This window comes from Candoia aspera, chromosome 8 (assembly GCF_035149785.1).
Source record: "Candoia aspera isolate rCanAsp1 chromosome 8, rCanAsp1.hap2, whole genome shotgun sequence".
NCBI classification, from domain to species: domain Eukaryota; kingdom Metazoa; phylum Chordata; class Lepidosauria; order Squamata; family Boidae; genus Candoia; species Candoia aspera.
Genome location: NC_086160.1, coordinates 34,678,905 through 34,699,566, shown reverse-complemented (window position 1 = coordinate 34,699,566; position 20,662 = coordinate 34,678,905). Strand labels below are relative to the sequence as shown.

At 36.1% G+C, this 20,662-nt stretch overlaps 1 protein-coding gene across 2 annotated transcripts in view; it reads left to right on the top strand.

Moving 5' to 3' along the window:
- Positions 1–12,493, top strand: part of GLRB (glycine receptor beta) — a 44,200-nt gene extending 31,707 nt beyond the window's left edge. Inside the window, exons 8-9 of one of the 2 annotated variants that reach the window (XM_063310149.1) lie at positions 2,035–2,327; positions 11,634–12,493. In XM_063310149.1, coding sequence (XP_063166219.1) covers positions 2,035–2,327; positions 11,634–11,930 — 590 coding nt within the window. In that variant the 3' untranslated portion in view covers positions 11,931–12,493. Of the gene's footprint in view, positions 1–2,034; positions 2,328–11,633 lie in introns of those variants that run through there. The other variant, XR_010068410.1, reaches the window with a different exon arrangement.
- The last annotated feature ends 8,169 nt before the right edge of the window (positions 12,494–20,662 follow it).

Sequence of the window (20,662 nt, the reverse complement as noted above, 5' to 3'; positions counted from 1 at the left end):
AGTGGAATAATGGATTATTGATATCTAAAGAACCATGAAAAATATAGGTTGTTTCTACAACATTTGGCTCTATATAATTATGGGCTGTTGAAATGCTGTAATATGTAGTATTGAATAGAAGGATATCACAAATAGAGTGTTTCAGGAAAAGTTACAGAAAACTTTTACCCATTTTTATTTTCTCTAATTAGGCATTAGAAAATATACATAGCTCTAGATAGAGATGATCTTGGGGAGAGCAAGTTGTCCTTTGAGCTCTTCCAAGCAACATACAGATCCAATTACCAGATAGCTGGAGGTAAACCACAGCACTGCTGACTCTCTGGGACAGTGGCCAAATGCAGGAGGACATGAAAATGATGGCCACCTCATTCTCAGCTCCCAATATTATTTTATTTAGCGATGGTGGAGAAAATAATTATACAGGGCAAGTATCCATGATGGATTAAGTTATGGCTTTAGATCACAGGTAGCTACTTGATAATGGGGCTGGAAATTGTCCTTAATATAAAATCTAGGTAGTAGAACACTAGAATTGCATTATTTTCTCATGGCAGCTATAAACCTTTCAAAATAAACGTAAGATTTCTTTCCAATGGAAAGAAATTCCACAATGGATCTTCTGCTGAAAAGAGACTTCAGCATTTCTTGATCAGTCCAGAGAAGTTACAGTGGGTTTAGTTTTCATAAATGAGAACCAGAACTAATCCTATTTCTATATGGGCCGTCTTTACAGTCTGCTATTTTAAATTTAGCTAATTCCTCTCTCATAAAAAAATCCAACAGGATCAGGATCATACATGTTTTGGCTTCTTCTGATACTGGTACATTTTGATTTCAGAGCAAAGCTGCTACTCTTCAACCTCTTCACTTAGGTTACATATAGTATATTTTTCCTTTGAAATATATTGTCTGATCTGATTCTTTCTGTCATTGTGAGATTGAATTTTTCACCCTAAATTGAAGATAAATAGAAACCGTCAGCATTCTCATATTCTTCAGATATGTTGGACTGCAGTTTGCAGAAATTCTAATCAGTATGTCCCAAGAAATGTTGATGATGCTAGGACAAGGAAGGGTACTATAGAACACAGATTTTCAAAAAACAATATTCTTGGGACTTTACTGTGAAAGAGGGGCATTTAAATAGAATACATATTTTCAAAGATAGCCAAATAATAATCTATTACAATAAACTTTTTATATTCTTGTATGATATATAAAATATATATCTTGTATGATATATAAAAGAGCCTTGTGTGATGCAGAGTGGTAGGTGGCAGTATTGCAACCGAAACTCTCCCCACAACCCCACAAGTTCGATCCCAGTGGAAGCTGGATTCTCAGGTAGCCAGCTCAGGTCAACTTAATCCTCCATCCTTCTGGGATGGGTAAAAAGAGTACCCAGCTTGCTGGGGAAGGTGACGACTGGGGAAGGCAATGGCAAACCACCCCGATATAGTCCGCCAAGAAAACGTCGTGAAAGCGGCATCCCCCCAAAGGGTCAGACATGAGTCAGTGCTTGCACAGAGGACCTTTCACCTTTTTTTTTCACCATGATATATAAAATCACTAGTCCAAATTGATTGCTGCATTCCCTGCAGGAGAATCTGGATGCCTGTCTGACACTCAGTTGCTATATTACTCCATATTTTTATCACATCTAGAATTCCATTTGATTGACAGTTTGCAAATTCATGGTAAGGAAAAGTGACACCAGCAAAACAATAGATATTTGTCGTGATATATAGAGCTTCTAGCAACAAGAGAAACCATTTCCAGCTGTTAGTGCTATGTATGTACTCAGAAGGATTATGTATTAATTTATTTAATCAATTCCATATCTCACCCTATACATCCATATTCATCTCTGCAAAACATGTGGTACATCAACAACTTCTATTTCCTTTGAGGAAATATCATCATTTATAAAATGGCAGCAGAAATGTTTGAGGGTTAGCAAAGTGGAAAATGGTTAGCAGTGCAAGAACATTTCAATTACATAGTATATTGTTGGATTTTTATTCCTCTTAGGCATCTTTTCAGTGCTCAGTTTGGCATCAGAATGTACTACTCTTGCTGCTGAACTCCCCAAAGTATCATATGTGAAGGCCTTAGATGTATGGCTGATTGCATGCCTTCTCTTTGGATTTGCTTCATTGGTTGAGTATGCAGTGGTCCAAGTCATGCTGAACAATCCAAAGCGAATTGAAGCTGAAAAAGCAAAGATTGCTAAGGCAGAGCAAGCAGAAGGGAAAGGTGGAAATGCAGCTAAAAAGAATACTGTGAATGGCACAGGCACCCCTGTGCACATCAGTACTTTACAGGTAAGAGCCTTTCTTGGTACGTTATTAAATCACTCAACTTCAGTTCCTGGATCTCTTTGAGTCTAGGGGTCTTTGCTAAGTATGCAATCCTAAATAGACTGAGGATTTTATATAACCCAGCATTCCTACCCTTCCAGATGGGCTGTAACTCTTATTTCCCAAACTGTGATCACTACTGGATCTGCTGGGTGAGGATAACGGAATTTAGTCCAATATGTAAGCCGCGGCACCTGGTTAAATAAAATTAACCTTAAAAAATCAGACCTTATGAGTCCCTGCAATTGTGGTCAACAACTTTTCTTTTCAAATTTGCCATGAATGGAGGGAAGGGAAGGGAAGGTTATGATGCACAGAAGAATGATGTATTTCATAAATGGAAATTACTGTATGTACCTTCATTAAGAGAATGCATTTATTGTTCTATCACTAAATTAAGAAAGTATATACTATTGCTAAGCATTAAGGGAACTATGCAAAATTAAATGTATTATTAAGAAAAGGTTGAAGTACAGAAAGTTACTACTACTTAGTTCTGGCTGACAATCAGGGAAATATATAGTTTAGATATTGTTCCAGCTTGTAGGAAAACAGGCAATGCTAGAGCATAGCTGGAAAAGGAATTAACTATCTAACACCATCTAGTGATTCTTTATGGCATCATCAGCATCCATAATGGATTATTTTTATCCTACAAAACATATATGTAAGATACTTTTCTGAATTGACATGTTTAATACTTTGTTTTAATTTTAATATATAAATATACTTCTGAAATACAGAGAACTGTCTTTGTTAACATTTTGTAGTTCAGATAGAGTTCTCCTAACATATAAAAAATATAAAGATTCTGCATGTAGGGCCCATATGTCCAAGTTATCTCCCCTTGACAAAATATACTATTTGAAGCTGATGAGATTATTCCCATTTCTCAGGCCGGTTGAATCTGTGCAGTGTTTCCATTCTCACTTTATTGGCTAAGAAATATGTTTCTTATGAAAATGAAGTTATTTTTGTCCTGTCTAGTGAATAGCATATACAATGCCTGAATGGAGCTGAAACCTGCACTTTCTGACTGAATCCACACTGTAGAATTATGTTTTATATTCCAATTTACAGTCTATCAGCCTCCCTTAATATGGCTAGTAGGATTGGTAGGAGTTATAACCAAAAATTACTGCTACTGTTTAAATGGCATATCAGTTGTCAAAACAGGTTGTCTGAAACAAAAACATCATTCTAGGCAAGACATTTATTCTTACCACAGAAATTCTCCCAACAATGACAGTTGTAGTTTCTCCCATCTTAATGTATCTTTTTTAAATTCATTCCATGTCTTAACATTATTTTGAAATAACATAAAATTCATATTTGTCACAGTGATACCCAGATATTTTACCTTCTTCTTAATCTTAAAACCCATTTTATTCAACAATTCTGTTTGATTTTCTGTTGCCATATTTTTTGTTAACATCTTCATCTTCTGTTTATTAATCTTGAAACCTGCTATTGAACCAAATTCTTTTTATTTGTCAATTAATATTTCAATTCCCTTTAAAAATCTTCCAGAACTAACACCAAGTCATCTGCAAAAGCCCTTAACTTATAAGTTTCTTATTTAACCTTTACTCCCACAATGCTCTCATCTTGTCTTATATCTCTATTCAGTATTTCAAGAACCAAAATAATAAATAAGAGACGAGACAGTCTCTATCCTTTTGCTAGATCTCCTTTAACAATTATTTGTGCTTTCTGTAAAGCGTAAATCAATCTTACCCATTTTATAAAGTTCTCTCCAAAATTCATATCTTCTAAAACCTTGAACAAAAGCATTACATCAATATTATTCCTATTTGTATAAAGGAAGTGATATAGCTCTAGAGAAAATATATGAATATCTAAAGAAACAAAATTTACCAAGGAAAGCCCAGTTCAAATTGTCAAAGGCCTTCTCTGCATCTAAGAAAATCAATGCGGCTTGTTTTTCATTATATTGTGCCAAATATCCCAAAATGTCCAGCACATTTCTAATATTGTCCTTTAACTGTCCTTTAGGTAAAACCCACATTGATCCTCATGACTAAATTCTTGCAAAATTATTTTCAGTTGTGAACTACTTGTAGTCTATTCAGTAATGATATCAGCCTATAGTTTCTCATTAAAGTCAAATCTTGTCCCTCTTTAGGTACTAATGCTTTAATGGCCTCTTTCCAACTCTCTGGCATCTTTTTCCCTGTAGGATAAAGTTAACTGTGCTTTGTAAAAGCTCATCCTCAAAACATTTATAATAAAAAGCTCATAATCCATCTGCCCCAGGCACCTTTCCTAGTTTAATCTTTTTATAGCTTCAAAAACTCCCCTTATTGTTCATTCATAATCTGTCTCTGTTCCTCTGTAATCCTTAGGAAATTTTGTTTCTAGAGAAAATATGAATATCTGAAGATATGGTACTTCCTTTATACAAATTGGAATAATAGTGATGAAATGATTTTTGTATGGCCTCATTGTTCATTAATACAGTATTTCCCTCTTGTAATTTCAACATAATTTTCTTTTCGTTTTCTTTTCACAATTTATATTTATTTATTTATTTATAAAAGTGACTCTGGGTGGCTTACAAATAGAGAATCATAAAAACCATTGTAAAAATACAAGAAATACAGGAAAGTAAAGGAGAAAAAACTAAAAGGTGGAGAGAGCATCTTCAAACCACCAACCACCCCAGAGCTGCCTACCAGTATTAGCTAGTTGGCAGAGCCAGGCCTTAACGCTCTTCTGGAAGGCCGGAAGAGTAGGGGCCAACCTCACTCAGGGGGCAAGATGTTCCGCAGGGTGCTAGCCACTTCCCTGATTTATTTGCAAACTCAATTTTTTGTTTTTGCTTTACATAGTTCATTTTTATTTCCATGTCTCTTACTGTTATTATAGATAATTGTCATTGTAAAAGCTTAATTACTTTAAGCTTAAATACTTACCTTTTTTCTTCGTTTTCTGTTTTTCTTTTACCTTTTTTCCCCTTTCTTGACTTTTAGCTTTCTACAGTAGACTCTCAGTTAACGGGCAACAATAGGGATTGGTGGATGCCGGATAAATGTAGTTTCTGGGTGCTTGAAACTTACTATTAAATTTTATTTAAAGTATTATTTATTTGATTTTTTTGCTGGTTGCTTGAGAGTAAGTTCCGGTTAACTGAGATTCTACTGTATGATTTATTCAATTTTTTTTGCCATTTGCTTGAGAGTGCCCATTGCTTGAGTTCTGATTAACTGAGAGTCTACTGTATTTGATTTCCTTCACTTTTCTTTTTCTTATTATACATTATTTTGTCTTAGTTTTTAACTTCTTTTTAAAAAATATTTAATAAAAAATACATATATATAATTACATACATACATACAAACATACATATATATATATAGAGACAGAGAGCCAGTTGGTGTAGTGGTTAATGTATCAGGCTAGAAACCAGGAGACCATGAATTCTAGTTCTACTTTAGGCACAAAGCCACCTGGGCGACCTTGGGCCAGGCACATGCTCTCAGCTCTAGGAGGTAGGCAATGTCAAACCACTTCTGAAATCTTGTGAAGAAAACTGCAGGTACTAGTTGCTGAGGATCAGTCATGACTGAACAGATTAAATATATACTGTATATATATATATACATGTCCTGTTCAGACTATGAGGCAGCCAGACAGAATGATTATCAAACTCTTTATTTAAAACAACTATTTGCAGTAGTAAAGTCCTGATGAATAATTAAGGCAAATCAATTTCAATCAAGACCACCCAAGCAATGATAGATGAACAGACAAGGCTGCAGGATCAGACTGTGGCAGAACAGCAAGGCAGAATTCAGCTAACTCTGATCGAAGCTGTCAGACTTGGTGATGCTAGAGTGCATGGAAAGGCAAAAGCTGAAGGCAAGGTTCCGTGGACTGGCACACAGATAGGATCAGGCTGACATGCGGAGGCTAGGCAAGACTGGCCCCTAGGCAAGGCTTGGCTCTGGAGGCTAAACTGGGTTGGACCGAAAGTCTAGGCAACTCGGAGATCTGGAAACAAGGCTGGACTGGACTGAAGAGTCTAGGCAAGGCTGAGATCTGGAGGCACAGCTGGACTGAACTGGAGAGTCTAGCGAGACTGAGAACTGGAAGCAAGACTGGGCTGGACTGGAGAGTCTAGGCAAGGCTACAGACTGGAAGCACACCTGGAATGCGCTGGAGGGATACGGTGAAGCTTGGAGCTGGACATGAGGCTGTGCTCCACAGGAAAGGCAGGGAGAGGCTTGACTGGAGCTGCTTATGCAGAAGGCAGGTCTGTGGTAGCAGAAGACACTGGTGCTTGTTCCACACTGGCTACAGGCAAGACTTCTGATGCTGGTAAGGACTTTTCCACAATTGCTGTGAGCTCGAAGGATTGGTTGTCTCTGGCAGCTTGCTCCTCGCGCGCCTGCCTTTTAACACAATCCTTTCTGTGACTTTTCTCTCCTGCAGCCAATCGGGCTGCCTTCTGATTTCTTCTCTGCTCTCCTGTCTCGAGCGCTGATTGGAGGATTCAAATCCCCCTCTGGAGTTTGTCCAATCTGCGTCTGCAAATTCTCCCACTCTGCTGAGTCACTTCCTGGTTCAGCTTCTCCAAGTCCCTCCTGATAAGTTTCATTTTCCCCTTCTGACTCTGGATAAATTTCGTTTTCGGAGTGAGAAGTAGGTTCAAACCTATAAATAAAATCACTATAAGTATTCATGATAGAGAAGCTGTTCTAGAGTTATGAGAATAAGAAATACCTCTATCTGTCCAATTTGTCCTTACTATGCATAAGTTTATAAGCATATAAAATTCTACTCTTTAGACTCCTAAATTATCCCTTACATTTTAGCCTTTTATCATATAGAGATTTTCCATCATCATCACAACTTGAGTTTCCTTTTCTTCCTTTCCTTCTATCTTATTTTTGACATGGTATGATTAAATTCATTTCATTTATTTATTTATCTGACAGTATTTATAACCCTCTCTAACCTTAATGGGCTGTATGCGGAGAAACAATAAAATAGAAACAATATCTATAAAAGGAAATACGACAACATGTGAAGCAATCATTTACTCATACTTTCTAACTTAAGTGCCCAGAATCAACTAAAGGCCAAAAAGATATTGGAATAATATTGATTAATTTCCCCCATCTGTACCTCTGAGAAATAATATTTCAAAATATGGGGCCCACTATGGAGAAGACCTTTGGCTAGTCCACACCCCATATACATACAGTATCTTTGATTATTTTTTCCATACTGAGTTTCTATTTTTACTGAGCTCCTCCTCATGAATTCAGGTTTTATTTTCAGCTCAGCCATTGCTAATAATGCTTTAGCTATTTATTGAAATGAAATAAGGTAAATAAGGTAAGCGACATATCAGGAACACTATTCTGCTATACTAAATTTAGAATTGGTTTATTTTATTCTAGTTTTATATATTTGTCATGTTCTGTTTTCATGATGTAAACTGCTAGATGTCATTGGTATCTAATGGTATAAAAATGTAATAAATAAATAAAATCTATGCCTGATTATTGAAATAATTTTGTTATATTTTTCAAATATAAAAGTAGGATGTGTGATGTTCCCTTGGTTATTTAATATATTTGTGGATAATTGTATAAGGAATACTTGCAGTGATGGCAGAGATCTGTTGGTTTGAGACATGAATGGACATGTAATTTTGTATGCAGGTTATTCCATGCTGTTGACTGAGAACTGGAATGATTTGCAATGAATGTTAAATAGATTATATACTAAACAAGGAATATGGATCTGAAAAATAATGTATCAAAGTCCAAAGTAGCTTGTTTGACAGGTACAACAGAATTAATGATCACAAGTTATACATAATTGTCAAAAAACTAGTGCAGGTAGCTGAATTTAGCAGGATGTTAATTATGGATGGAAAGATGGAGAAATTTTAAGTGATGTGAATTATGGTAGAAAATACTGGGTGGTATGTCATCTTGGTGAAGAAAAAGTGTAAAAAAAAGGAAAAGTGGTGTATATTTTGGCTACTTTGTCATATGGAAGTGAGGATTGGATATATTAGGAGAAACATAAAAGTTAAATGTCAAATGCAGTGGAAATGGGATATTTAAGAAACGTGTTTGTTGAAACAAGAAAAAAAAGGATCATAAATGAATGAAAATGTTTACAGAATGCAAAAGTAGATGGCCAGTATGGAAGAAGTACACAGAAGTAGTTTGGTCATATAGAAAGAACATACGCAAATATATGAAGGAACATTCAGTGGGTCAAGAGGAAAGAGAAGACTGAGAAAGCCATGGTTGGATGGAGCTAATGAGATCTTCAAAAAAAGAAAATTAAAGAACAAAATGCATATATGAAGTGCTTTATGGATGTGGTATGAGCAAGGATTGTTTGCACTGATGGAAAAGTATGGGGAGGAGTGGTGAATGGTATAAACCAAATTTAGCTATATCTGATTTTCTGATTGCATTCCTTTAATTTCCTTGGCTTACTATTTCTTACACTTTTTCTGCATTCTTTGTAACATTGCTGATCCCAAAAGGGAACAGTGTGATGGGTTTGTATGCCTGTATTTAATATTTTAGTAAAACAAAATATGATCTGAAACAAAAATGCTAGTAATTCTGACATGATGAATTAAAAGAGAAAACAAAACTGTTGCCAATATGTAATTGTAAAGAGGGATTGCATTGTTAGCTTTGGCAAATCCACAAGAATTTGAAAAATTACATTTTTATCATGATAATTATAGGTAGCTCCTTCATATCTAATATAACAAAGACTGAACTGATCATCTGCTAAAAGAATAATAACTTGTGCATATAATGAATAGATGTCTAAAAATAAGTTTTTCCATATGTAGTCAGTTCTACAAGAGAAATATGCACATCTCTTGTGTATTTTGACTGAGAGATGTGCAATTTTGCTTCAGGTACTGATTGGTAAATATGTGTATTTGTGCTGTGGATATAATCCAATGTTATGCAACAATATACAATACATTTGTACAATGGGACTTCCACTTTCTTTCCTACTACACCCCTTTAAAATATATTCTGGAAGTGAACTTTCTGGAATAGTTTTTGAGTGCATGGGGCCTGGAGGAAGGTGAAAAATTAAGAAAAATAATCACAGCCATTTATTCCATGAACAGAGAGTATTTCATAAGTTTTTCCAGTTGTTATGCATTTTATATATTTAACATTTGTCATCCATCATTTGTGCAGTTTCCAGTTTCTTCTTATTAATATTACTGAAAATGTCTGTAATGGTTTTTTAAAATCCATATGGCAATTGTTCAAATTGATAAACACAAGTTTTAGTCAGGCCAAGTACTTGAAACTTTATTAACATGCATTTTAATTAGCTTTATGATAACAGAACTTTTGTCTGTTTGATAATGATGATTTAGGATAACCAGGATAATATATTCAGCTGGAAGACCATGGTGGATGGAATCTGCATGGAGCCAGAGAGATTTTTAAAGCATTTATGTATCATATTTAATAATCTAATCTATAGCATTTTATAAAGCACATTTTAAAAGACAAATTATTTAATGGAGAAACATATTAAGTTAGGCTCTAGAAACAAGATGGGGATCCAGTCTGTGTAACATTCCTGTGCTGCCTGGTAGGAACCATGCCTGAACTGCTGGACCTGACTGTCAGGCTAATGTTGGAATTCCCTTCATTATTTGTACTGGGGAATTGCAGTCGCCATGTCTTGAAGGCAGGGTCAAGAAGGTCCCAGAAATTTATGGTCTCCATTGCAACTGTGGGCCTCTCCCAGGTAACTGTGAGTCTGACCCACATAGGTAGACATATATTAGAACTTGTTTTTGCTTCGGAAGAGTTATATGACATGAAGGAAAAGGCAGTTCCATCAGGCACCAACTGCGTGTTGGGGCAGAAAGGTGCCAAGGATGCTTGATGAGCTTGCCCCCAAGAAGTCTCTTTTGCTTTGTGGATTTTGTGATACTCTTTAGTTTATTGAGGAGTTTCAAGAGATGAAGGGAAACAACTTGTCTGGAACACCAGTTGAGAGAGAAAAAGTGAATTTGAGTATGAATAAGAACTCAGTGTTTGATGCTTCAATGTGGCAGTAAGGATGGTGAAGTGTTTGCGCTTCTTCACTCTTACTGTATCAGTGGGTTGTCATCTGGTGGTTTTGGTTAAGGCTACTTAGACCTATTTAAAAAGGTTAAGCAGAAACCTAACTTCTGTAATGCTCCTGAAGGACACTTTGCTGACAACATTGTTCAAATTTGCCAGTCTTGATTCCTTGTGGGCAAGGTCTGAAGTAGTGTCCTGGGCAGTGTCTTGTACTGTCATATGGGATTCTTTTCAGCCTATGGATTCTAATGAAGGGGGTAGGGAGCTCTCTAGCATGAGCTCTGCCACTTGTGAGTCAGGAGTATGCCCCTACTGCTTCCTTTGGGGGGTGGTCTAGGGGTGACCACATAGCTGGATTTGGTAGGTAGTCAATACCTCTGAGGGGAAAGGAGTTGTGCCCTTAAGGAAACTTTGGTGCTCTGGCTGTTAAAGAGGCCTTTAGACAACTACCAATCTATCCAAACCTTACTTTTTTAGGGAAGGTTAATAAGATAGTGTGGCTTCAGGTATGGAGCCCGCTAGAGGAACCCCTTTCAAACACAGTTCAGGTCCGATGAGGATTAAAGTTGCATTGGCTGCTCTGATAGATTATCTGTGTCAGGACTAGATGGAGGAGTGTACCTTTTCTGGTATTTCTTGACCTCTTACTGGCATTTAGCACCATAGATCATGGTATCCTATTGGATCCTCTGCAAGGGTTGAATGTGGTTCCCTTCCTTCCTGAATGGGCTATTCTAATTAGTGAGGGATTCAATTCTTGACTCACCCATCCATCTACATACTTTTTTAATACCTTCATGACCCCATTGAGAGAGCTTATCCTTTTAGTTCAGGATGAACTGATACGCTAATGATAATCAGCTGTGCATTAATACGTGGGCCAAGCCAGAGATATCACTGAAGTCTTGACTCAATGCTTGGAGGATGTGGAGGTCTAGAAGGTATAAAACAAACTGAAGTTAAACCCTAAGAAGATGGTGTTGCTGATGTTGAAAATTATAGAGTCCTAATGACATAGATACTGTACCAGTTCAACTAAAATTAGTTATAAATCTAAGACCTGACCCACATTGAATTAATTTTAATTTATGACCATATATATTACTTTGTAGTGAAACACTTCACCAACTCACAACTTCTACAACACTGTTTTTTATAGGTTGGAGAGACCCGATGCAAAAAAGTTTGTACCTCCAAATCTGACCTGAGATCCAACGATTTCAGCATTGTTGGAAGCTTGCCAAGAGATTTTGAACTGTCAAACTATGACTGTTATGGAAAACCCATTGAGGTCAACAATGGCCTTGGGAAGTCTCAGGCAAAGAACAACAAGAAGCCTCCTCCTCCCAAACCTGTCATCCCATCAGCAGCAAAACGAATTGATCTTTATGCAAGAGCACTATTTCCATTTTGCTTCCTGTTCTTCAATGTCATATACTGGTCTGTCTATTTATGATAAACCTTTTTTTTTTAAAAAAAAGTGTGTGCAATATCTGCCATTTCATTACATCATGAAGGCCACCCTGCAACAACTATTTGCATTCGCAAAACAATATATTGAGTATTAGAAGCCAAATGTAACAGGGAAGGGAAAGGAGTAGCATCGTGCATTTGAATGAAAGCATGACACTGCAATGTCTGTGCTTGACCAACTGTTGTATATAAATCTACAGCATACACATCTTGCTTTAGGAATATACTGTATGAAAGACAACGCATACTACATACTGAAGCTGGAGAACACTCCCTTGTGACATAATCAAGAGTCAAAGTGTTTCTGACAATGAAACTGAAGTGCACGCTGAGTATCAGTAAGATCAATATTCTAGTATATGTAGTATTTAAAAATTCTCCTTATGACTTTCAAAGACAATACCCATTTTTTCTTGTATAAAGTTAAATGGCACTGTGGAAGAACAAGCTGATGTTGTAATTCAAAATGTGTAGACTTTGTAAGTGAGCAAAGTATATATTATGCTGATCTTGTCTATGTGAAAAATAAAGATCAGAGAATTACTAGTTTTGCAAAATCATGTCATTTATCAAAGTCACACTGCTTCATTATAACATTTGAAAAAAATGCTGCTGAATATAGCAAATTTTGATTTTGGCTTATCTCCATGTTCCTTGAAGAAGTTTGGGTCTGAAGACTTCATTCCTTCCTATGAGTTCACCAGTAGAATAAACTTAGTCAAATTAGGCAAAACAGGATATAAACTAGTACTTATCAGTAGAAAGGCCTCTATAGCCCAATGTGTATGCTAAATTACTTAAGGGAAGGGAAAACAATCCAAAAAAATATTAAGATGTTGCTTATTGATACTTCCATAGAATATAATTGATGTATCCAAAGTAGTATCTGTAATGACAGCTATGCACAAGGCATATCCTCAATATATGGCTTGAATTTCACACAAATAACAGAAGATACCATAGTGTCACACAGTTTTAATGATCTGCTTCTTCATATATCAGCAACCCTCACACCCAGCAAGAATTCAAAAAATTAAAATTCAAAGATTTATATCTATTAAAAGATATAAATAATAAATAATAAATCCTCTTTTTCTTCTTATAATCACTTTTTCAACACAATAACCTCAAAAAGGAAAAGAAGAACCACAATACTGCATTGTATATGGATAGGGTGGCTTCCACGAACACACAGTCTTCTAAAGATACAAATTTTAAATCTGTACAGAGAGAAAAACAATTAAAGAAAGGAGCTAGGACATGCAACAAGACACCTACAGATGCACAAAGTTAATATAACACTCAGTGGGTCATTGCACTGGGCAAGGGGCTGTAAAACAAGATTGGGAGTTCAAGCCTCACACGTTTGCATCTCTGCTAAAAGCTGTGGTAGAAGAGGGAACTCCTAGGACTTGATAAAATAAAGGCAAAAAACACTATAATAACTAAAATAGAGGGTCAGAGACATAGTGGGCATCTCTTGGGGCATCTAACCCTAATATCTAAACAACAAAATCAGGAGTACAAGATCTGAAATATACAGTAAGTTCTAGCCTAATACATGGATGGATGTACACTTTACCCGCCTAAGCACCCAAGGATGATTTCAAGGCATTTTCACATTAGAGAGGGGTTCCTAAACTTTTTGCCATCAGATCTCTCTTTAATGTAATCTTAATATACACACCTCCCTTAAAAAATCCAAACACCAAAATGAATACAAATGAACAATGAACAACATAATGAAACTTTGGGAAAGGTGGATTTATTGTAACAACATAACTAAAAGGTTCTTCATGCCTCCCCTGGACTCAGCACCTCCCCAAGGGAGAAATACCTCACAGTTTGGGAAACCCTGTGTTAGAGGGTAGTGACACACTCCTCAGTAATTCATGACATGACCAATCAGAGGACCACTCACTCCTTCATGCGTCAATCACCTCTACTGGACCCATTTTTTCCTTAGGTAACCTAGGTAACTAAATCCTCCTTCCAGTTACCTTAATAGGCCTGCAAGGATGCCACCTGATTGGCCAGGCTTAATTGTCTATCCTCATTTGTCCTTCTTGTCCGGCATCCCTTTTTCACTTACTCCAACTTAGCTACTTCATGCAGCACCTATATTCATCACACTTGTAACCCCTGCCTTTTCACAAACAGAAGAGATGGAGATTATCTTGCTCATGGGCTAATCTGGATGCCAGTTTGGGTTTATCTGCCCCATGCAGCTTTAAATAAGGTCCCATCTTCTTCCTCAATGCTACTTGTTTTTATTTTTTATTTTATGTTTAATACAACAGCTAATTATTAGCAGCTAATAATTTCAACATTAAAACTCAACTGAAAAATCTCCAATAAAGACATCATGTGTACCTTTATAGGATAATTCTTGATGTAGCACTTTCAAGATGGATTGTACAACAAGTCCCATCGTTCATTTTCTCTGTAAATGATGGGAATGGCATTGCAGTGAATGCCTAGTTAGAGAAAGCTGGTGTAACTTTTCAGCCAGTATATCTTCAGTATAGGATTGTGTCCTTAGAATGCCATCTGTAGCAGAGTACAATCTATAATCTCCAAGTATACTATGCAATTTTAATGTCTCTGTTTAGTGACCAACCATATAATCTGAAACACAAGAACTCCATCTTTTTCAGAGCCATAAAAATAGGCCATAACAATTAAAATAACTGCAGCAAGCAACCCACATTGTTGTCCTCCCCTTAGTTCTCCACACCGAAGTTGTATAGTAAAGAACAAAACAGTTTTTGAAAAAAAGCTTTGAAATCTACAGGCTTTTCAAGACTTGCAATTGCAGTTATACCACCAAATAAAATACAGTTGTCTTTACATTTGACAGTAAGAGGACTCTTGTCATCTCCTTGAATCATATTTGTGGCACCTTTCATCTCAGTAAAGAGTTGCTGTTCAGAGGGTGCTGCTTCTTAGGCCCAAGGACAGTAGCTTAGTATCTTTGCCAGTGAGGGCCTGGGGGTTATAAGAATTTCCCACAATGATGTGGAACATTTACCACCAGAGAAATGGCCAGTTATGGGGCAACTTGAAAGTGGATTCCTTCTTTGGAAATATCTTTGTGAGGTTGCAAGTGTCCCCATTCTGGCCATTTTTCTTTCCAAAGGGGAAAAAAATGTTAAAGTTATAATGCAGATGGTATTTTGCAGTTTGTTCTCAAGTGGCTGAGAATATGAATACCCTCATATAGTCTTTTTTCCATGGTCTGCAGCCTTCCTATCTTCTCATGCTTCAGGTACATCTCAAGGGAAAACATCATGAGTTAACTCCTTCCATGGGGGTTTTTCAAAGAGGGAACAAAGTCACCAAGAAAAAACGAGCACAGGATAAGAGATGAATATCTAAGAGAGAGGAAAAAACAAGTAAACCATCTCTTCACAAGGATAAAATGAGCTGAAAAAAGTACCAAAATAAATTCTAGAGAAAAAGAATTGTAGACCCTGAGAAACTTCACAGAAATATAGACCTTGGATAGTTATGTCAATGGTTCCTGGTTTTTTTCTTTTTCTTTTTGGAAATATTTTTATTTTCGTAATGTGTAAATTAAAAATAAAGAAAGGAAATTACACTGAAAGTAAAAAAAAGAAAGAAGTGCAGAATAGAAACAAACAAAAAAAGAAATACAAATATATATATATAGAGAGAGAGACATTTAACAAAGCAACTTCCAACTTCCTTTACAAAGGATATATACAGAAAACTTTTCATACAACTCTTACTTAACTTTATATTATTGCTTCTACTTTTCCTGATAATTTATAATTATAGCTAATCATCAAAACCATATGTCACTATTGACTTTGTTCAATTTCATGCAAAAAGTCAATGAATGGCTTCCAGTCTTTCTTAAAATTTTATCAATGTTTTTTCTTTTATAATAGCCATCAGTTTCACCATTTCCCCAAATTCAAAATGGCCCTTGTTGAGAAGCAAACCACTGTACTTCATTTTACTAAGATGTGAATGTTATTGAAGACTTGCCTTTTCTCCCAGGCCTTTTTGTGAGGGGGAATGAAATCCCCTTGAACTGTGTAGCTGTCTTTCTTTCTCTTTCTTTCTTTCTTTCTTTCTTTCTTTCTCCCTCTCTCTCTCTGTTCCTATCTCGTTTTTGTCATCTTTGCCATCTTCGATTCTTTATTTTTATTTCTTATTGGGGGTTTTGTATTTGTAAGCTTCCCAGAGATGGTGGAAGTTGGGCATCATAGAAATTTAATAAAGAAATAAGCAATCTAACTAACAAGCATTCTGTCTTATAGTGGAATCTCAAGTTGTCTGACTGACTTATACAACTGAGTTCACACATTATGGGAAATTTTAACGTACTTTGATTTTGCTTTGGGTGTTGCAAATCCAGTCAGGTAGTTTGTACACCATGGTTAATGACTCACTATGATGTTGGTATTAGTCATCTTTATTCCATGTATTTAAAAAATATTACATGTTAGTATAGTATATGAACTTAGCCTTCACACAATTTCTCTGTTATGTCAATGGAAAGAGCAAGAGGACACATGCTAAGGAATTGTTCAAACTATCAGTATGATTGTTTATTTATTTATTTATTAATTATTCACATTTTTATTACCACCCATTCCCCCCAAGAGGGGGCCAGAACTGTTTATCATAAAATAACAAGACTGCCTTAATTTTAGCACAACTTCAACTACTAGCCATCAAGAATAATGAGAGATGGCTTTTCCTAATAAGAGCATTTTAGAGGGGCTGGACTTCAGTTCCTATAATCCTCCAGTAAACAGGGATTGGATTCCAATACCCCTGGAATTAGCTAGCTAAGGCACAGCTAGTTTGAATTCTGATTGTTTAATGTAGTTCTTAATAACAGTTTAATAAATAATATCAGTAAATGTATTAGACATTTTATGTAATATCTAAATAAGCAGAATTAATAGAGTTAAACACTTTGCAAAATTGTTTTTGGAGGTAAAACAAGCTCAATAGATTTAAAGCAACATGAGCAATAAAACCTGCAATTTGTCTCATAGTGCATACAGCAGGAAGAGATATGCCTGAAAACAACATGCAATTTATATATACAGACTGTACGGAATATGCTAGGCATGTTCTAGATATATACACAAACCCAGCATAAATTTCCTCTGACCCACCTGCTTGTCAGATAACATAAGCACAGAACTGCCTGCTTTATTTCTTTCCCATCCTGCTTGCTAGCCTGTTTGCCAGTGCTCTGCCAGCATAGAAGTCTTCCCTTTGGATAGGTTTTGATCTGGCTTAGATGTGCCTACTTCACATTTACAGTACAGTATTATGGAACTTTCCCAGCACAATCTAATTTTGCTTTCAGTGTTGCTGGTCTTAAAATTCAATTACTTGCTTGTTCAGCTATGAACAGTACAGGGCTGGTTAATTCTAGGCACAGAAACAGTATGCAGAGAATTAGTAATCCAGATTTGGACTGTAAAAATCTGAATGACTACTGGCTGACATCAAGATATATGGAAAAATCTAATTATTTGCTGCCATCCAATCGTTACATGGAAGTTTGCAGCCCAGATCTGCTAGCTTTGAATAAATACTGTTTATGCCAAATCTTATAGATCTCCATAAGCACTAAACATAAACAATATAATATATACATATATTTATATTGCATCTTTTATATGAAGAGCTCAAGGTAGTACATGTAATTCCCTATTCTTCTATTTTCCTATAGGGAAAGAAAGACATGGTCCTCTTTGGATGTATCAAAGTATTGCGGAACAACCCTCAGAGTCAGAACTGGAGCTTTCCAAATAAGCCATCTGTGCTATTTAGGGTCAATTCACTGCAGAGCCACAACTTTATTTTAAACCAATCTAGTAACATGCTGCCTATTACAAGTACACAGATTTTTAGCTTCTTTGTGGTTCCAATATCTGTCATTACCCTCTTTCCATCAGCATGCCATATGCATTTTATAACCATGTATGTTTTTCTCCAGCAATCTGGATGCAGACAATCAAGAAATCAACATACCATTGTTGGAAATGCTTCATGTATGATGTCATGGTTGTGCCACTGAGAAAAGCTTTGGGAAGTATTTTATTATAATTAAATGAACTGAATCAGTGTGTTCACACTGCGGTTTACAATCAGATCAACACAATGTCCTGTACCATCACATTATCATAATCCTAATAAGCAATCCAATTCTATACTATCCTATAGAATTCTATAATACAATCCAGTGAGATTATTAACTGGATCATAAAGTACTCACCTAGCCAGAAGCTACCTTTGACATTCTATTTTACTCCATATTCTGATTGTATAGCTTTATTCATTGAATCATAGAATACTGTATTATATTGTCTTCAGCATTAAATGTATGTAAAATATTTCTCTCTCACTCTCTTCCTCCCTCTCTCTGTCTTTAAAGAGGAACACCAAACAAAAACAAAACAAAACAAAAAAATTCAGAAGCATTAAAAAGGTTCACAAGGTTGACAAACAATTGTTGCCAAAAGAAAATGTTCACAATTCAAAATAGATGGAAGAAATTATTATTTTCACTAACACACAACACTCACATATGAACCAGAAGAGAATCAATTTATACATGAAAGCCACTTGCTGAGAATCTGATTAGACGTGACAATTGAACTAAAATTATTTTGGCTCAGGAAAGAGGCTATGTAAAGAGTGAGTTTAAATAAAACAAATAACTCTGCTTATTATCATAATTAAATTAGAATAATCAAAGACAATTCAGAAATAATTTGAAGGTCATTTGGATTGCATTCCTGTTGTTTCCTGAGGGCCTGCTAACAGGCCTAGAGAAGTAGCTCTATTGCTAATTTGCTAACAGAAAGGTCAGTCCGCTAGAGGATAATACTGTACAATGCTTCAGTTCCTTGAAAAAGGTTCCCTATTGCAAGTGTCCAGCTCATGGTACATAGAAAATCCATTTGTGTCAAGGATGTTGAAGACAGGTATGGATCTGTCAGATCCAAAGTTGTCAAGTCCATAGACAAAGTCCATCAGTAGAGAATTCCTGGAGGCTCATAATTATTTATTTCCTAATGTATAACCACTGTGGGGGGGAAGTGAAAAAAATTCCTCCTTCACCTCTTACCTGGCCATAGTAAAAAAACAACTCCCCTCAAAAAACAGAATAGTGAAAGTTGTGTTACTATGTCAACAGACCTCATTTCTACAATATAAATGCAAGATAGGATTGCTAAGCCCTAACTTTTTTACTATAACAGGTTTGCTAAGTCAACATTTACATGAAGCCATTGAGTGAATAAATCCATTGTTTAGGGACTGGGGTAGGTATCAGAATCATCAGTTTACTGATGACTTTCCAGTCTAGATGTCTTCACTAAGCATCTGAGAACAGTTATATTTACCTGAAATAGTATTTGGAGAAAACACTCTCCAAATGAGGTAAACAAATTAAAACTGAATTTAAGGACATAGTGAATTATCTTCAAACCATGTAGAGGATCAGTGCAGATATGGATGAAGTATACCTAACTGAGCTGTGTTTATGACTCAAATCCGCCTTATGATCTTTCTGGATCTATCCTGGATTCATAAAACTCAGCTGGTAATGATGGTGGCCAGAGCTGAATTTTGCCAATAGCGTTTGCAATGCAAAGTCTACTAGATCTTGGAAAGAGCATCCTTCCATACTTGTTCATTATGTATTGACCAATATATTGCCTTCTGTGTGGCAATTTTTTTGGAAAACAGTCAGGAAACTTCCATAGTCATAAAATGTGATAATTCATTTCAGAAGAGAAACTGGGAAGCATGAACATATGCATGTGCTGCCTGTTTTCAGAGTGTTTCATTACAAGAAAACCTATTTTAGTGATTACCTGTAGGTTGGCCCCTGCATTATTCTCATTCTACAGAAACTACCAAGAACAGGGCTTTCACAGCATGACTTTTTCATTCATTTATTTGATTTTTATTGTGCCACAATCTTGTGCCTCTTGGTGATTACAGTGTGACAAGAAAAATAACAGAAATTTTAAAAAGACACCATAAAATCCAAATTGCAAAAACAAAATCCAAGTAGGGGAGAAGAACAATAAGAGATCCAGGTGTTGTTACTGATAGGGTCTTCAAAAATCCCCCTAATAAATTCCTAAAAACTGCAAAGAAGGAGGCCAGTCTGATCTCAGTGAGGAACCCATTCCATAGTGCTGGCACTGCTACAGAGAAGCAGAGCCTTCAGGTTTTATCTCCTTTGACATCCCAGAAATGTGGAGGAAAAAAGAGCCTCTGCCTACAGAATCTCAAGGCCAGGATGAATCTGGATGAAGGAAGCAGTCCCATAGTTCTGCAGGGACCAGATCATGAATGGCCTTTTAGGCTAACACCAGCACTTTAAACTGTACTCGGAACTGAACTGGCAATCAGTATTATTAATGTTACACTTCCTTCTTATTTTGATTAGGAAAAAATCAAATGCTTCTCTTCTCCTCTACTTCGTACCAGCAGAGTATCTTGGAAGAACCAAAGTCCAGTTTCCCCACTGTAGACAAGGCCATTCCTTCTGCCTGGTTTCTCTTCAGATCGTATAAATCTTACAGTGTGCTTTTCATATTTTAATGATTTTGTTTATTTAAACTATTCATATACTATCTATCGTGTGCTATATATCAGGGTAATATAAGTAGATAAAGAAACAACAAATAAATAATGAAAATG